This window comes from Fimicolochytrium jonesii (genome assembly GCF_025526975.1).
Source record: "Fimicolochytrium jonesii strain JEL569 chromosome Unknown EV422scaffold_9, whole genome shotgun sequence".
NCBI classification, from domain to species: Eukaryota; Fungi; Chytridiomycota; class Chytridiomycetes; order Spizellomycetales; family Powellomycetaceae; genus Fimicolochytrium; species Fimicolochytrium jonesii.
Genome location: NW_026515676.1, coordinates 429,775 through 443,599, shown reverse-complemented (window position 1 = coordinate 443,599; position 13,825 = coordinate 429,775). Strand labels below are relative to the sequence as shown.

The following is a 13,825-nucleotide window of genomic DNA, read 5'->3' as shown; positions in this document are numbered from 1 at the left end:
CATGTTGTAGGGAAGTCCAGCAACTTGTCCGAAGTCCAGGTGCGCGATTCATCCCAAGGGAGGCGGGGTTTGGAGTTGCTGTCTGAGGAGCTGATGCCTATGTTGGAAAACAAAAATAATGAGAGAGTGATCCGGGTGTACTTTTCCGAAACAATGACCCACACAACTTACCGAGAGACTTCACGCTTCAAAACCCCCAGCTTCTTCTCCGACTCATCCCTCTGGCCCCTCAACGACAAAGTCCTCGAAAGTTTCTTGACACCAGGAAGTAACCCAATCCAATTCTCCCGATCCCAGCTCAACATCGGCCGATTATGAGATTTGATGACAGGTGCGAACGGAGTAGCGAGCGCTTTGATTGGCCCCGGAACAGATTTGGCAGATTTGGTTGCGGATTCCGGTTTCGTCGAGTTTAGGTTTTCGAGGAGTTGGAAGCCCTCGATGACTTTGGCCTCTTCTTGGATTTCGGATTCTAGACGCTCTATCGTTTGGTTGATCGTTTGCAAGCTTTTACGGCGTGTGGCGGTTTTGACGACTAGGTGGGTTGGCGGGAGGATAAGGCCGGCTCCTTCCAATGTTGATTGACGTGAGAGTCTGATCTGGTTTTTGCGAGCGTGGGCGAAATGTTTGACCCAGTCCGTGTGCTCTTCTTGGTTGCGGGTATATAGTATTCTGATTCCTGAAGAAGCTCCGGCCTTCCATGCAACTTGGAAGCAGTTGGAGTCTCGTTCAATTACGGTCACAATGTCTGCAAGAGGCAGTGCCCATTTGAAGTCATATTGTGTCGCTTCTGGGTTAGCTGAATTCGTTTCGGTAATATTGGAGGTTGGTGAGGCGCATAGAAGCAGGTCGTTGAATAGCAGTAAGTGGCGGTGGTATTTGAGGTCGTTGACACCAGTTGATCTTTCGTTAAGTTCCAAAACGGGTCCCGAGAACACCATGTATCGATTTGTAGCCACGAGATGTATAGGGCTGCCGCGCACCGCTTCATGCAGTTTCCGCATGGACTCGTGTCTCTTCTTCCGCTCGTTGATCGTGTGGACAGTTCGCTTTATCCGCTTCACAGCAGAAACCAAGTTTTCATAGTCAGGATGCTTCTCTGGCGTTCTCTTCAGCAATTCCTGCAACAGCAGTAGATATCGCGGTGGTCGCTGCACTGGCGTTATCAGAAGATCCTTCAGATCGTGCGATCGGCTTGCTGCTTTCTCGAGACTCTGCAGTCGTTTGGCAAAGGTAAAGTTGTCGAGCAGGCGTTGTAGGGTTTCCATGGCGAGATCGTAATTGTTGATGTAGTGAGCATAGATTTTCATGGACTCGGCGGCATCGATGAAAATGTCACCAAAGCATTGTTCGTGATGCCAGTAGGCCACCCTGTCCACCATGGAGTCGAGAAGCCTTTGACTGAACTGCATGATTTCGCTAAGATGCCCAAACATGTTGTCGAAATCAGTCGGTGTTATTGAATGCGACTTCTCGTCTTTTTCTTCTTGCAAGGGAAGCATATATTCCTAAGAGGTCACATCAGATTTCCGAACGATCTTTCAGTGATTACAGTCGCTGCGAACGCCTCATACCTTGTGCAGAACGAGCAGCCCTCGGACGTATGAAGCCTCCGTGTCCAACACCTCATTGACGATCATCAACCGATGCTTGATGTTCTTGAGCTTCTTACGAGCAACGTAACCTCGCCAAAGCCGCTGAATTTTGAGACATGCTGTCGTCTTTGGATCAGCGTCAAACTGACGGACAAGCGAATGACATATTAGATGGTGGCAGCCAGGCGTACGACGACAACTCGACTGCAACTCACCGCGCGGTTGAAATCATACCACAAGGATGTGTAGCCTGTGATCTCAGGGAGACTCCTTGATGACTTGATGGCAGTTGACTTGACAGAGCTCATAGAAGATCGTGCGGCCAGCCGCCTTTGTTTCACCGTGTTTAACAAGGCCTCGGCTTGTATGACCCCACTATGGATTCGCTGTGCGGTAGTGTCAGGCTCGCGCGAGACATTCTGCATGGTGATCTCGGCGTAGTTGAGTACAGGCGAAGACACCGCTACTGATGGTATGCCGCTTGTACCCAGGTATGAGTCCCCTCCGTCAATCTCCGTGGCAGGACTCAACAAGGGAAATTCGGAAAGTCGTATGGTGTCCTCGGACCGGGGCGTCTGGCATAGCTCCAAGTTACTGGTTCTTCGATTGAGAGCTTCTATGTCAGCCTTAAGCATGGCGTTTTCCTCGAGGAGTGCGGCGTTCATTCGCTGAGTGTTCTCACACTCTTTCGTTAGGGCATTTAGCTTTGCGTCCTTTTCCACCAGGTCTTGCTGTAGGCGCTCGAGATCAGCGGCCGTTGCGTGCCCATGATCCCCATCGGAAGCCAGAGACGAGATCAACGGAAGCAATCGGTTGAGTGCCTGCTCGTAACATGCTTCGGTTATGCTCATGTCTTCGATTGCCCTCGATGTTGTCGGGATGTCGCAACTATGCAGAAGGTTCTTCTTTAATATTCGCACTTCCTGCAGAGAGCTTCCGACAACGATTCCTAACTCGGAAAGCACGGGTATAACGCGACGTATATCTCTTCCTCCGCAATCGCATTCACTCGCAAGAGTGCCTGTGCGCTTTTTCGTAGTATGTGACTCGACAGCAAGCGGTAGCGATATACGACTCCCAGACGGTCGCCTGCCTTTTTGGATCCCATTGCTCCGACTGCTGGTGGATGTGGTAGGATCTGACAGTGATCTGTTGATGTTCTTCGTGCCAAACTGTCCCACCAGAGACGCAAATGACGGCCGTTTGCTGATTGTTGCTTTACGGGATACGCTTCCTGCATCCGGTTCGTGATGCGTCCGAAACTTGCTCACGATTTCAACCAAACGTCTAGTAGCTTCCAAGACACGACGCACGTCGCCTTCTAACGGGTCCGGCCCATCTGGCTTTCCTGCGTCACCATGTCCCATATCCACATTCGATCCGGAGCTGGCAGTATATCGTATACTTCGCGAGAGTGTATTCAGCGCATCCTTGAGGGCGTTAATCGCTTGAAGAAGAGCAAGCTGTTTTGCACCAGGGAAGTGCGAAATATCGGGGTAACCAGGTGCAGCACCAAAACTGCCTGTCGAACCCGGAGCGAGAGTGGCCTGCAAGTGTTTTCGAGCTACTGTCGCCAAGAACGAGTGGCAGTCAATGACCAACTCCTGATAAGCAACCACTAGGCGGTCTGGGCTTCCATGTCGAGAGAGTATCGTCAACCGACGAGCGCGGTGGCTAATGACAGCGTATGTGCGTGCCAGGAGGTCTCGAGCATCGGGAGCCTTCCCGTCACCCAACATAGGCCCAGGAAGTAAGACTGAGCGTTTGTGGGCCCTTCCAGCCAATAGGTGGACATCCATTTCGGAAATGCCCTCTTTTTGGACAGCCTCTCGGTTGCAAAATTGTCGCGCACCGTTCGCCTCCCTCTTCAGCTCCTCCTAAGCGTGCGACACCACTGCGGGGTACTGTAGGACTATGCGTTGTACAGTAATATGGAGTGTCTGTGAATTCGAAGTTGCAGAAGGAGGAGAGCGTGGGGAAAGGGGTGCCCATCCTTTTTACCTGGGGGGTTTTCCAAAAAGGGGACGGGCAGGGAAAAGGCAGTAGGGGGACAGGAGGAAAACGCAAGTTGGTGACGTGAGGAAACGGGGCTTTGGAAGGACGATCGCCGTGCGTGATGCGCGCGTTCTCCTCGGCCGGTGGGAGACGCTCAATTCTCGCAAACTCCGGTTGCCTCTCCGACGAGTTGGCGTCATGCTAGATCTAGATAGTAGCAGGGCTTGACACTTTTACCTCGGTCCGCGGACTTCCATACCCTCACGTACTAATCAGTAACTCGGCCATATCCGGAAATGACGAGGCTGATGAGCAGAAAAGGTTCTGAAGGGTCGAATTCCCATACATGAAGTCTGACCCGGTGGACTGCTGCAAGCGCTCCGTACTTGGATATTTGCCTTTTTCTTCAAACTACGTATCACGTGAATGACGTCTGGGGGCTCTCACTCCGAGTGGGGATACCGTGGTTCTCACCATGTCGAAGCCCGATGGAAAGTCGCTTCTAGAGATGCGTCCTCCATTGCTCCTACGTCAGTCCTACAGCGAATGACCTCCTATTGAGGTCATCCAGGGCTACGCGTTCCCTCCTCTCTTTCACTCTTATCCGTTCCGTAATCCATTCATTGCCCCCATAAAAGAGCTGCCGTTTCTCTACAGCTACCCGTTTCCATATCGGAAGGTGATGTCGGCGTGCTTGAAACCAGATTTCTCGGGAGCCGTGTCCGTTTCCGAGACCTCCTTTGCGACCGCAAAAGTCCAGTGAGGCTCTCCCCTGTACTCGGTAAGGAGCGGGCAGTTCAGGCATGATGGGCCGCATGCACATTTGCGCCCAGATTGTAGACGGCGTATACGGCGTAACCGGTTGTGAAGGGGTTTTCTTCGACACACGCCGCACGCATTTCCCCATTGCCGGACGAGCTACGGCAATCCACCATCCGGTCCATGCTGGGATCGATGCATGAGCAACAGGGAAGGCGTAGACGCCAGGTGTAGAAGTTGGCCGTTGCTAGTACAGATTATAGAAGAATGCGAGCAGGAGTGATATCCTTCGCGTAAGGAATCAGACCGTGACATAGCGTTCGCTAAACTCTTCCCGATGTCTGTTCGGCAATCACTGAAAGAATGGGTTTCGAACTGTGTTAAACAGCTTGACCTTAAACGCTCTCACTTAGAAGGTTGACCTCATCTTCTGTCCATCTTCTGTGCATCCAACAGACCATGCGCACATTCTCTTGTCCACTCAGTCTTTGCGATTTATTTGGCTCCACGGTCCAGGTAATTTCCTCGCCTGACGGTGAAAGCAGGCTGATGCGATGATTAGCCAGACGACGTGCAGTGCATCAGTGCATCAGGCACCTTCCAGCTCGCACTTGTTACTCTCTGCTGCCTTTCGCTCGGTGAAGTTCCGGTATTCATTGCTCGGAAGATGCGTTGTGTCCAAAACCCAAGTGAAGAGGCAACCGAGAGATCTACTGAAGATGCTCTACGGAGGCGACCATCAGGGAAACCGTCAACTACCGGGTCAACCATCTTCACACAGATGCAAAGCTCCCACCGCGGCGGTGACCAACGCACAGGTAGCTCGAATGAGGGATCCATGTTCATTTCATCTCTAACATATTCTTGCCTTAGTCCAAACAGTCGGCTTACCTTGTGCATCAAGTTTCACAAAGCAGCAGGCGCAGTTCGCCCAACTGAGAGAGTCATTGTCGCGCGGTCCTCCGTTCCTCCCGATAGGACTTGCCGTGATCTGCTCTTCGAAGTTCGAACTGGGTGCGGTGCGTTGTTTCACCACTCAGTGAGCCCTACCTGCTTCTAGCTGGTAGTTCCAGGTGTCGCGTCCGTTGAGACAGGCAGTTGCCATGGTGTCCAAGGATCCAAGGTGGAGGGTGTGTTGAGAGAGGGGCCAACCTGAAGTTGAGGTTGACGCTGTGACGGCCAACCCGGTCAAGAGTCTTTGTGAAGGCACTTTCCAGGTGTTGTTCCATCGATATCGCGTTTGTTGACGCACGCCCAGCGCTCTCAGAATTCACCCCAATTTGCCTTCCCAGAGGTAGAGTAGATTGCAGACGGAGATAAAAGACCGCCCCCTGTGACATTTTTGACCTTCGGAACGATTCTGTGGGCGAGGCGTAGCATATTCTCCTCCGCACTCAAACTCGCCAAAGTGCATAACGCAAAAATTCTCCACGAGTTCGATAGCCATGGCCAGCGTCCATGACGGTCCAGCGTCCCTCACGACGACAAACGCCGCTGCAGCATTGACCGAAAAGCCCTCACAGCCCAAACAAGCGAAAGTGAAAATACCGCCATGGCAGAACGCTCTATGTGGTGCAACGGCCGGCGTCGTCTCCCGCTTCGTCATTGCGCCGCTGGATGTCATAAAAATTCGTTTCCAGCTGCAGACTGGCGCTCTGACGCCTTTGAAAGAAATAGCGAAGAACACACTATCGCACATCCCTTCGGCACGGACTGCTATTGTTGAGTCCATACATGCAGGTGGAGCTCCATCAACAGCGACGGCAGCGGCCTCCGCGCCAATGTCCTCAACAACAACACAAGCAACTACTACAACTGAAGCTCCGAAAAAGTACCGCGGAGTCGTGCAGTCCTTCAGCCGAATCGTCCGGGAAGAAGGCTACCGTGGCCTCTGGAAGGGCAATCTCTCGGCAGAGTACCTCTACCTTACATACGGAGCAGTCCAGTTCTACACCTACAACCGAGCCGTCACTTTCATCAACGAACACAAAGCGAAATCCGCCCAACAACGACACGATTCAGGTCTCCCCGCGCAATTATCTAGCCTGCTACAGCATTTACCTGCGGAGATGGTCGCGGGTGCGTTGGCGGGATGCGCCGCGACGGTGTCGACATACCCGTTTGATCTGTTGAGGACGCGGTTTGCGGTCCAGGGCGCCGAGGGTGGACCGTATACCGGGTTGATGCAGGCGGTGGGACAGATAGCGAGGACGGAGGGGATACGGGGGTTCTATCGGGGCGTGTGGCCGAGTGTGATGCAGATGATGCCCCAGATGGGGATTGTGTTTGCGTCTTACAGGATATTGAATGATGCTGTCGATGGAACGAGGCTAAAGGTGCGTTGAAGCGCTCCTTGATTTTTGATTTGGCACTCGCTTGCGCTTTTGCTCAACTTTTCGCACTTTTATAGGGGACAGGGCTGGAAAGTTTCTTGACAGGTGGTTTGGCGGGTATGATTGGGAAATCCGCGGTCATGCCTTTCGACGTAGTGAGGTAATAAAGATGGACCCCATGCCCTACCATGTCCAACCTTGGGTCAAATCAATTCATTAAACCGTCTGTCATCGTAGGAAACGCCTCCAAATCCAAGGCCCAACGCGGACCTCCTACGTGGTCGGCAGCGTACCAGCATACCCCCGGTCCTTCATCCGGTGCGGTCTCGCCATCGCTCGAAGCGAAGGCGTGCGCGCGCTGTACAAAGGGATCGTTCCCGCGGTGCTGAAGGCTGGGCCATCGGCTGCCGTGACGTTCATGGTTGTGGGGGCGTGTGAGCGGGCGTGCGCGAGGCAGAACGAACGGGGTTTGACGGATCTGGTGTGATCGAGACGGCGCGGATTACTGGTTTTGGGTGGTCGATTGGAGGACATGATAGTAGCCCAGAGAAGAGTCTTCTTCTACTTTGAGTAGCTTACGCTAGACATATATAGCAGCAGCGGGATCAATATGTATTTTTGGGACCTGAGGATTAGAAATATCGACAATAGAATACATTAAATCGGGGACTCTAACCATGCTGGGGAGGGTAGATACGCCGCAACATACATCTATCCGTGCAGTGGACGTCCCATATCTTCGATCTGCGCATGGAGTTGCGCTCTAGGATTCTAGTCGACAGGGACCTTTACCCGCTCGCCTTAGCAGCTTTCTTGGATAACTCCACCGGTTTGGCGCCGTTGGTCATAGAGGGGAAAATATCTTCTACTGCAGCGGTCTCTTCTTGGTCGCTCTTGTCGATCTTTTCCTTCTTGGGCTTTTGTATCGATTCCTCCGACTTGGCAGCGGGAACGAGAAAACTGAATATGTCTTCTCTAGCGGTATCGGTGACTCCGATCCTTTGGCTTATTGTTCGCTTCTTAGAAGGCTCCTGTGACCGCTGCTCCGACGTTTCAGCCAGCCGACCGTCGCTGATGACATGTTCTGCGGCAATCTCTTCGAGATCGCCCGTCTTGCTTATAGTTTTCTTCCTAGGGCCCCTCTTAGCAGGCCTCTTCACCGTCTCCCCGGACCCGCCGTCGTCGCTGATGGTATCACCAACATCTGCAGCATTCTCTCCTCCAGCGGTTTCTTCAAGATCGCTCTTCTTGCTTATTTTTTTCTTCCGAGACGCCTTCTGAGCTGCTTTCCCCACCGTTTCCCCGGAACCGCCTTCGTCGCTGATGGTATCACCAACTGCCTGATCTCCAGCGTCGTCTTCTATCCCAGCCTTCTTCTTTATCCGCTTCTTTGCCGTTTTCCTCTTCGCCGGTTTCGCTCCCGCCACACTCTCCCTCTCCGAAGTCTCCATGTCCCAATCTGCAATCCTTCCCGTTAGGTCGTCGTGAGTTTGCACGAGATCGGGCAGTATCGACTCGAACCATGTTTTGTTTCTCCGAATGGGTTTCGTCGTGTGTGTGTGTAATCCCCAATACAGCGTTTTGTAGGTGGGGATGAGCTGTGATTCCGCGGCCTCCTCCACCTCATCCTCAACCGATTCTTCTGTGGATGAGGTTTCAGCGGGCGGCAGGCTTCCGTCACGGATCTCCTTATTTGCCCATTCAATCAGGGCAATCCTCTCCGCTTCTGACGCCTCGGGATCAAGAATCATCAACGGCGCTGGGGGGTATATGGTTGGCAGCCTCGCTTTTTTCCGATCGGATACCGGAACCAGCATACACCCCCGTATCCGTTCAATGGGATCTGTTAGAAAGTCTTCTTCATCGTTATACTTCATAAAGTAGCACTAACAGACGCAAAGAGATCAGGCGAAATTTCAAGAAAGGGCATGGTTCGAACATCTGGTGCTTACCGTGAAAAGAGAGCCTTCCGGTAACCCCAATACCTCCAATTGAATCTGGACCTGCACCCAATAATGCAACTCTGGCGGTTCTAGTTCAGGGAACTCGCTAACCATCCTTGATGGACACTTGATCTCCACTACCAAGCCATTCTTTGTCTCCACTCCATCCACCGACGCGCCTAGCCATGGATACGCGTCGTGCAGGAGCAGGCCGAAGCTCTCAAGCTTCCGTTTCGAAAGCTTCTCATAGATCAAAGAAGCAAGAGGCTCGAAACCGATGCCCCAAGCCTGGGCGCGGTTGCTTTTCCGCCGCTCCTCAGACACTTTGCGATCTAAAACGATTTCGGGACCGTTGAAAGGCGAGATGTGCATGTTTTCGTCATAGAAGCGGTGGTCTGGGGGTATCTGGAAGTCATCGTAGTAGCCATCGACGACGCGTTCGCTCCGATAGAGAAACGATGGGACTTCGGAGGCCTAGAGCGGTACAGAGCGGTTCAAAAATTGAGCTGGGGGACTCCATACGTCCTCTGCCAAACGTTGTGCGCCTTACATTCCTTTCCAACGAAGGTGGCAATGCGACTACTTACTGTGATCCGGGTGCGACGTGCCGCGTGCCACTCGTCGGTTCTCTGGGCAATACTCTCGTGATTCCGGAGCTCCACCAAGCGCGCTTGGAGAATCTTGTTCTGTTTGGATGGCTTCAAGGCTCGAAAGGTTTCTAAATCGTCGAGCGCTTTTCTTGTGCTGCTTAGGCGAGGTCTCGGCAAAGCAATCGACTTCAGTGCCGCGGTCACCGCACGCATATGAATCCGCGATCCCATAGCAGCTCAGCTTACTCCTGTCCAGCAGGCTTCGGGCCGTTTGACTGAGGTATCTTCCGTTCCTGCTCTTGCAATCTCCATATGCAGCGAATTGTGAAATACGCCGGGAAGTGCGAAAACGCTCTCCTGGAATCCGGCGCAGGCGACGCGCGAACAAGAGGACGCCAACTACCACTGTGCCACCGCCATCGCCACCGCCATCGCCATCACCTTACAGCCTGTAAGGCTTCACCTTACAGCCTTCACCCTCGGCCTTACAGCCTTACAGCCTCGCACATCAAGGCAAACCCCCAACCAATCTCTAAAAGACTTCAACACATCGCAGGTAAGCAGGATGTGTTGCTCGGTCCCCTTGCTCGGTCCCCTTGATCTCACCACTTGCCTGCACAGCACAGCACAGCACGGCCATCATGCCATCACACCAGGCGCTCCAGGGGCACCTGTGGTGTGGCATCTTTACCGGAGCTACCACTCCACGGCGGAAGAGGAGAAAGGTTGCTCCGGTTACCCCGCGGTTGCCCATACGTCTGCCAACCGCTGTGCAGACACCATTGCAACCACCCCCGCGATTCGAATTCCCACCGTCTGTCCAACGCCACTTGCCCCAAGCAATTGCAGACATGGTTAGCGAGAGTTCCGGCGAGAGCTCCGGCGATGAAGACGGGCAGCAGCAGCAGCCGCAGCGAGGGCTTTCACCCGCGGACAGGGGTCTGCAGCGCCCACTGAACCTCCTCGCGCCCATCCCTTTCCGTTTTCCCAGCACACCGGGTGGATCCCTGGTGTATGAACCCCCGCCACCACCACCCGCTCAACGACCCCGGCAGACACATGCATGCACCAAGGTTTCGCTTCACCGAATCCATAATCAAAATCAAATTCAAAGGGAGCGCCTGACAACATTCATCGGCAATGTTCACGTCCTTGCGCGCCACACCACCTTCTTTCTCAAGTACTATCTTGGTGAGTTTTTGAGGTACACTGTATGTTTCCCATAATATTTCCCATAACAATGTCCTGACTACTACGTCCGCCCACCACAGCTGATCATCCTCTACACGATTTCCCGGACATCACCGACAAGCACATCAGTGTGATATTTGAGCTGCTAAACAACCCAGGCTACAATGGCAGTCCGATCATCGCGCAAGAGTTGCGTCCACGGGTTCAAGAGTACTGCGATGTTCACGGATTCGCCCCCATACGCATGCGGTATTGCCAACAGACCGCAGCGTACACGGCTCAGAGCATCTTCACCAACCTCAAAGTTAACGTACAAGAGCATTTTATGCAAATGTTTCTGCGCTACGTTAACGAAAGGATTGGTTTGAAGCAAGTCGTTCTGCATCTCCGTAGAGCCAGAGCCAACCAAGCGCAGCGGAGACAGTATTATCAGCGGGTCCGTCCATTTACAAAATTTGCGACGTTTGAAGAGTTTCCGACGGAAGAGGAGTTTGGCAGCCTCACACGACTTGAGCGGACAATCCTCAAAGAGCTGTGGGCTCTGTTTCCTCCCCAGGATGAGCCCCTTGCGTACAGCCTTGCGGTGGACGCAATGCCATATTTAGGTGAGTTGCATCCTGTATATTTATCAACCCCCCCTCCCCTTCCTCTGGCCCGTGCGTGGCTGCGCAGCGACGCAAGCAAGCGCCTCGCTTAGTACGCCGACCTGGCCGAATGGCTGCGCGCCGGGACCCCGGCCAACGTGGTTTGTGATGCGCTGTTGCCATCGCCGACGACGTGTTCGCCGCGTGCCGAACATAGACGCTCAAGCCCACATCGCGCGGCAGCGGGCATACAGCGGTGGGCATACAGCAGCACTGGGACTTTACACAACGAAGTCGGCGATATCGTTTTACAACCCCCTGGCCCAATCGGACTCGGCGCGGGTGCCACCACTCCGGGAGCCGCGGTCGCCCCCGGAGTAACAACGGGCGGAATCCCCGGGTTTACAACCGGACTAGCAGCCGGCGGCAGCTGCACAACGACCGGAGGAGGGATAATCGGTCCGACGGGGGCGGGAGCGACGGGGGTGGGGAGGGGTTGCCCGGCGATAAGGGGGAGGAGGGTCAGACCCAAAGTGAGCAGGGATGGGTTCATAGTGGGCATGATGGTGTGCTGTGGTGGGAGTCGACAGCGGGCCGGTGTGAGGGGTCTGGCCAAAGTGACGACGCAGGTGTTATCCGCCTTCTCCGTCCGTTCCTTCTCCGTCAGCGAAGTGCGCGGGTCCTCGCTAGGCGACCGGGGCAGCAGCAGGCTCGGCATGTTGACCGACAGGAAGCGAACCCCCCCCCCCCCTCCTCCCCTCCCCCCACCCCACGGCTTCCTCTTTCGGCTAATCATGGTCCGCACCTGCCTCGCCTCATCACAGGTGCCTATTGTGAGCTCTCACGCCTCCATGAGCGCCGTGGAATGCGGCTGTTTTCCGCTATCCCGCTGCGCAAATCTCGAATCCAGTCATCTGTTCGGATCGACACGCTGATCCTAGCCATTCATATCCTGGGTTTGAGCCAACGTCGCATGGGGGAATTCACCGATGAACGCAAGCGGGAGCTGTTATGGACGACGCGTCCATACCATGCGCTTACCTCATGACAGCATCCCAACAGTCAGTCAATGTCAATTCCCTGTCAAAACCTGACATCTGCCAAACCTCGCAGCCGCACGCAGCCGCGCTACCCCACACCTGCTACTGCCTTCATTTCTCCACGCAGCCGCACGTAGCCACACCTCCCAACACTCGGCGCTTACAAACCCTTCTCCATACTTCCCCACGTACCCGCCCACAGCCTCAGCGTAGCCACCCCATCCCCAGTCTTCTGTTTCTATGCTTCCCCACCCTTGGCGCTTCTCTTGGCTTCCCTCTCATTCCATACCCTTCTGCTTCCCCACGCTTCCCCAGCCTTCCCAGAAAAACATAAATAGCCGCCTCCCCTGAGCTCCCCACTTCCTGATCCCCCAGCAGATCAACACCGGTTCTTCCTAGTCTTGTTCTAGTTCTTGTTTCGGTCTGAAAACCATTACCTGTCAACAACCTGCACCACAAGTCGCCTCTATTTCCATCGGCTCCGCCCATTCATAACAGTTTGATCTGCTCAACAACCCCCAGCCGCTGTACCTCCACGCCAAATCACCATGTCCGACGCCCTTCCCCTCACGGCCGAAGCCTGGCAAGCCATGTGCAATGCGATTGACGAACTTCGAGCACAGAATACCACCCTACAAGCCGAACTAGCGCAAACCCAGACCACTGCCCCTGAACCCAAAATCAGTCTCCCAGACAAATTTGATGGCACCCGAAGCAAGTTCCGTGGGTTCCTCAACCAGATCCGGCTCATGTTCGCCCTCCAACCCAGGCGCTACCCCACCGATCAGACCAAGATACGAACTATTGGCACCTACCTCACTGGCACCGCCCAGGCCTGGCTGGCGCCCCTTGTCGAACAAGACCATCATTCCCTTACGAACCTGGATGATTTCATCCAGCAAATGCAAGCAGTCTTTGGAGACAGCGACAGGATCCGCACATCCGAAAACAAGCTCCAGAACCTTCGACAAACCCGTGCAGCAACAGAGTATGTAGCTGAATTCCGACAGCTGCAATGCGATGTGTCGTGGAATGACCAGGCATTGATTGCCACCTTCCGTCGCGGCCTCAAAGAAGACGTCAAGGACTTAATGCTCACGATGCCCCCTACCGCCTCAATCAACACCGTGATGGAACAGGCCATCCAATGTGACAACCGATTGTTTGAGCGCCGTCTAGAGCGAAGCAGGAACCGACAGCCATATGTGCCAGTTACCACTAGCCCCACCCTCATGAGCCCCGACAACCGCCCAGACGACCCTATGATCATTGACGCTGCTCGTCCGCGAGGACCCCTCACACCGCTAGAGCGCCAACACCGCATCACAAACAAACTTTGCCTCTATTGTGGTAAACCCGGCCACATAGCCAAACTCTGCCCGAACAAACCACGCACGGCGAATGTTGCGGTTAAGGAACCTGCACCCATCCAGGATTTTGCCCAAGTCCAGCTGCAGTAAAGGCCGAGCAGCTGGGCAACACCTGTCCTGGGCCTTCTCACCACGCAAGTACTGCCAAGGGAGAAGCCACAAAACCTTGCTCCGATCCTGGCATCTCCAGCAACACCCTTCTCCTGACCACCAACAATGTCAATCTCCTATCTGAGATACCCTCACCCATGCGGACTTTGGGCCCATCCTCACCATTCGAGTACCCTGTTACCCTGCAGATATCGGCCCAGCGAGCTCCAGTTCAGCTTTCAGCACTACTCGACACCGGTGCGATGTCGTGCTTCATCAACGAAAGTTATGCCCGCAAGCACCGCATCCCACTTGTCAAGAAGGAGGACCCCATT

At 54.2% G+C, this 13,825-nt stretch overlaps 5 protein-coding genes across 5 annotated transcripts; 2 read left to right on the top strand and 3 right to left on the bottom strand.

Moving 5' to 3' along the window:
• Nucleotides 1-48: 48 nt before the first annotated feature.
• Nucleotides 49-2,446, bottom strand: EV422DRAFT_566869 (uncharacterized protein; the record flags this gene model as incomplete). Its single annotated transcript, XM_053072483.1, has 4 exons — nt 49-97; nt 172-1,508; nt 1,575-1,739; nt 1,811-2,446. The coding sequence occupies 4 exons, from the start codon at nt 2,444-2,446 to the stop codon at nt 49-51; spliced, it is 2,187 nt and encodes a 728-aa protein (XP_052926278.1).
• A 3,146-nt stretch (nt 2,447-5,592) lies between these two features.
• Nucleotides 5,593-7,343, top strand: EV422DRAFT_526978 (mitochondrial thiamine pyrophosphate carrier 1). Its single transcript, XM_053070181.1, has 3 exons — nt 5,593-6,685; nt 6,760-6,842; nt 6,920-7,343. The coding sequence occupies exons 1-3, from the start codon at nt 5,795-5,797 to the stop codon at nt 7,167-7,169; spliced, it is 1,224 nt and encodes a 407-aa protein (XP_052926277.1). The 5' UTR covers nt 5,593-5,794; the 3' UTR covers nt 7,170-7,343.
• EV422DRAFT_432222 (uncharacterized protein) lies at nt 7,223-8,453 on the bottom strand. Its single transcript, XM_053067179.1, has 4 exons — nt 8,204-8,453; nt 7,675-8,141; nt 7,359-7,614; nt 7,223-7,262 (listed from the first exon to the last, which is right to left on the bottom strand). The coding sequence occupies exons 1-3, from the start codon at nt 8,307-8,309 to the stop codon at nt 7,471-7,473; spliced, it is 717 nt and encodes a 238-aa protein (XP_052926276.1). The 5' UTR covers nt 8,310-8,453; the 3' UTR covers nt 7,223-7,262; nt 7,359-7,470.
• Nucleotides 8,454-9,678: 1,225 nt separating this feature from the next.
• EV422DRAFT_431597 (uncharacterized protein) lies at nt 9,679-10,570 on the top strand. Its single transcript, XM_053067176.1, has 3 exons — nt 9,679-9,771; nt 9,842-10,419; nt 10,487-10,570. The coding sequence occupies exons 2-3, from the start codon at nt 9,857-9,859 to the stop codon at nt 10,488-10,490; spliced, it is 567 nt and encodes a 188-aa protein (XP_052926275.1). The 5' UTR covers nt 9,679-9,771; nt 9,842-9,856; the 3' UTR covers nt 10,491-10,570.
• Nucleotides 10,571-11,099: 529 nt separating this feature from the next.
• EV422DRAFT_505880 (uncharacterized protein) lies at nt 11,100-11,552 on the bottom strand (the record flags this gene model as incomplete). Its single annotated transcript, XM_053068520.1, has 1 exon — nt 11,100-11,552. The coding sequence occupies one exon, from the start codon at nt 11,550-11,552 to the stop codon at nt 11,100-11,102; it is 453 nt and encodes a 150-aa protein (XP_052926274.1).
• Nucleotides 11,553-13,825: the final 2,273 nt, after the last annotated feature.

Bases quoted from the DNA above. Each gene is read 5' to 3' on its own strand.
- EV422DRAFT_526978 (XM_053070181.1), top strand. From the start codon at position 5,795: ATGGCCAGCGTCCATGACGGTCCAGCGTCCCTCACGACGACAAACGCC. The intron at 6,686-6,759 runs GTGCGTTGAAGC...GCACTTTTATAG, and splicing joins TCGATGGAACGAGGCTAAAG to GGGACAGGGCTGGAAAGTTT. The intron at 6,843-6,919 runs GTAATAAAGATG...CTGTCATCGTAG, and splicing joins ATGCCTTTCGACGTAGTGAG to GAAACGCCTCCAAATCCAAG.
- EV422DRAFT_432222 (XM_053067179.1), bottom strand. From the start codon at position 8,309: ATGAGGTGGAGGAGGCCGCGGAATCACAGCTCATCCCCACCTACAAAA. The intron at 8,142-8,203 runs GTTCGAGTCGAT...GAAGGATTGCAG, and splicing joins ATTCGGAGAAACAAAACATG to ATTGGGACATGGAGACTTCG. The intron at 7,615-7,674 runs GTCACCGATACC...GCCAAGTCGGAG, and splicing joins CAATAAGCCAAAGGATCGGA to GAATCGATACAAAAGCCCAA.
- EV422DRAFT_431597 (XM_053067176.1), top strand. From the start codon at position 9,857: ATGCCATCACACCAGGCGCTCCAGGGGCACCTGTGGTGTGGCATCTTT.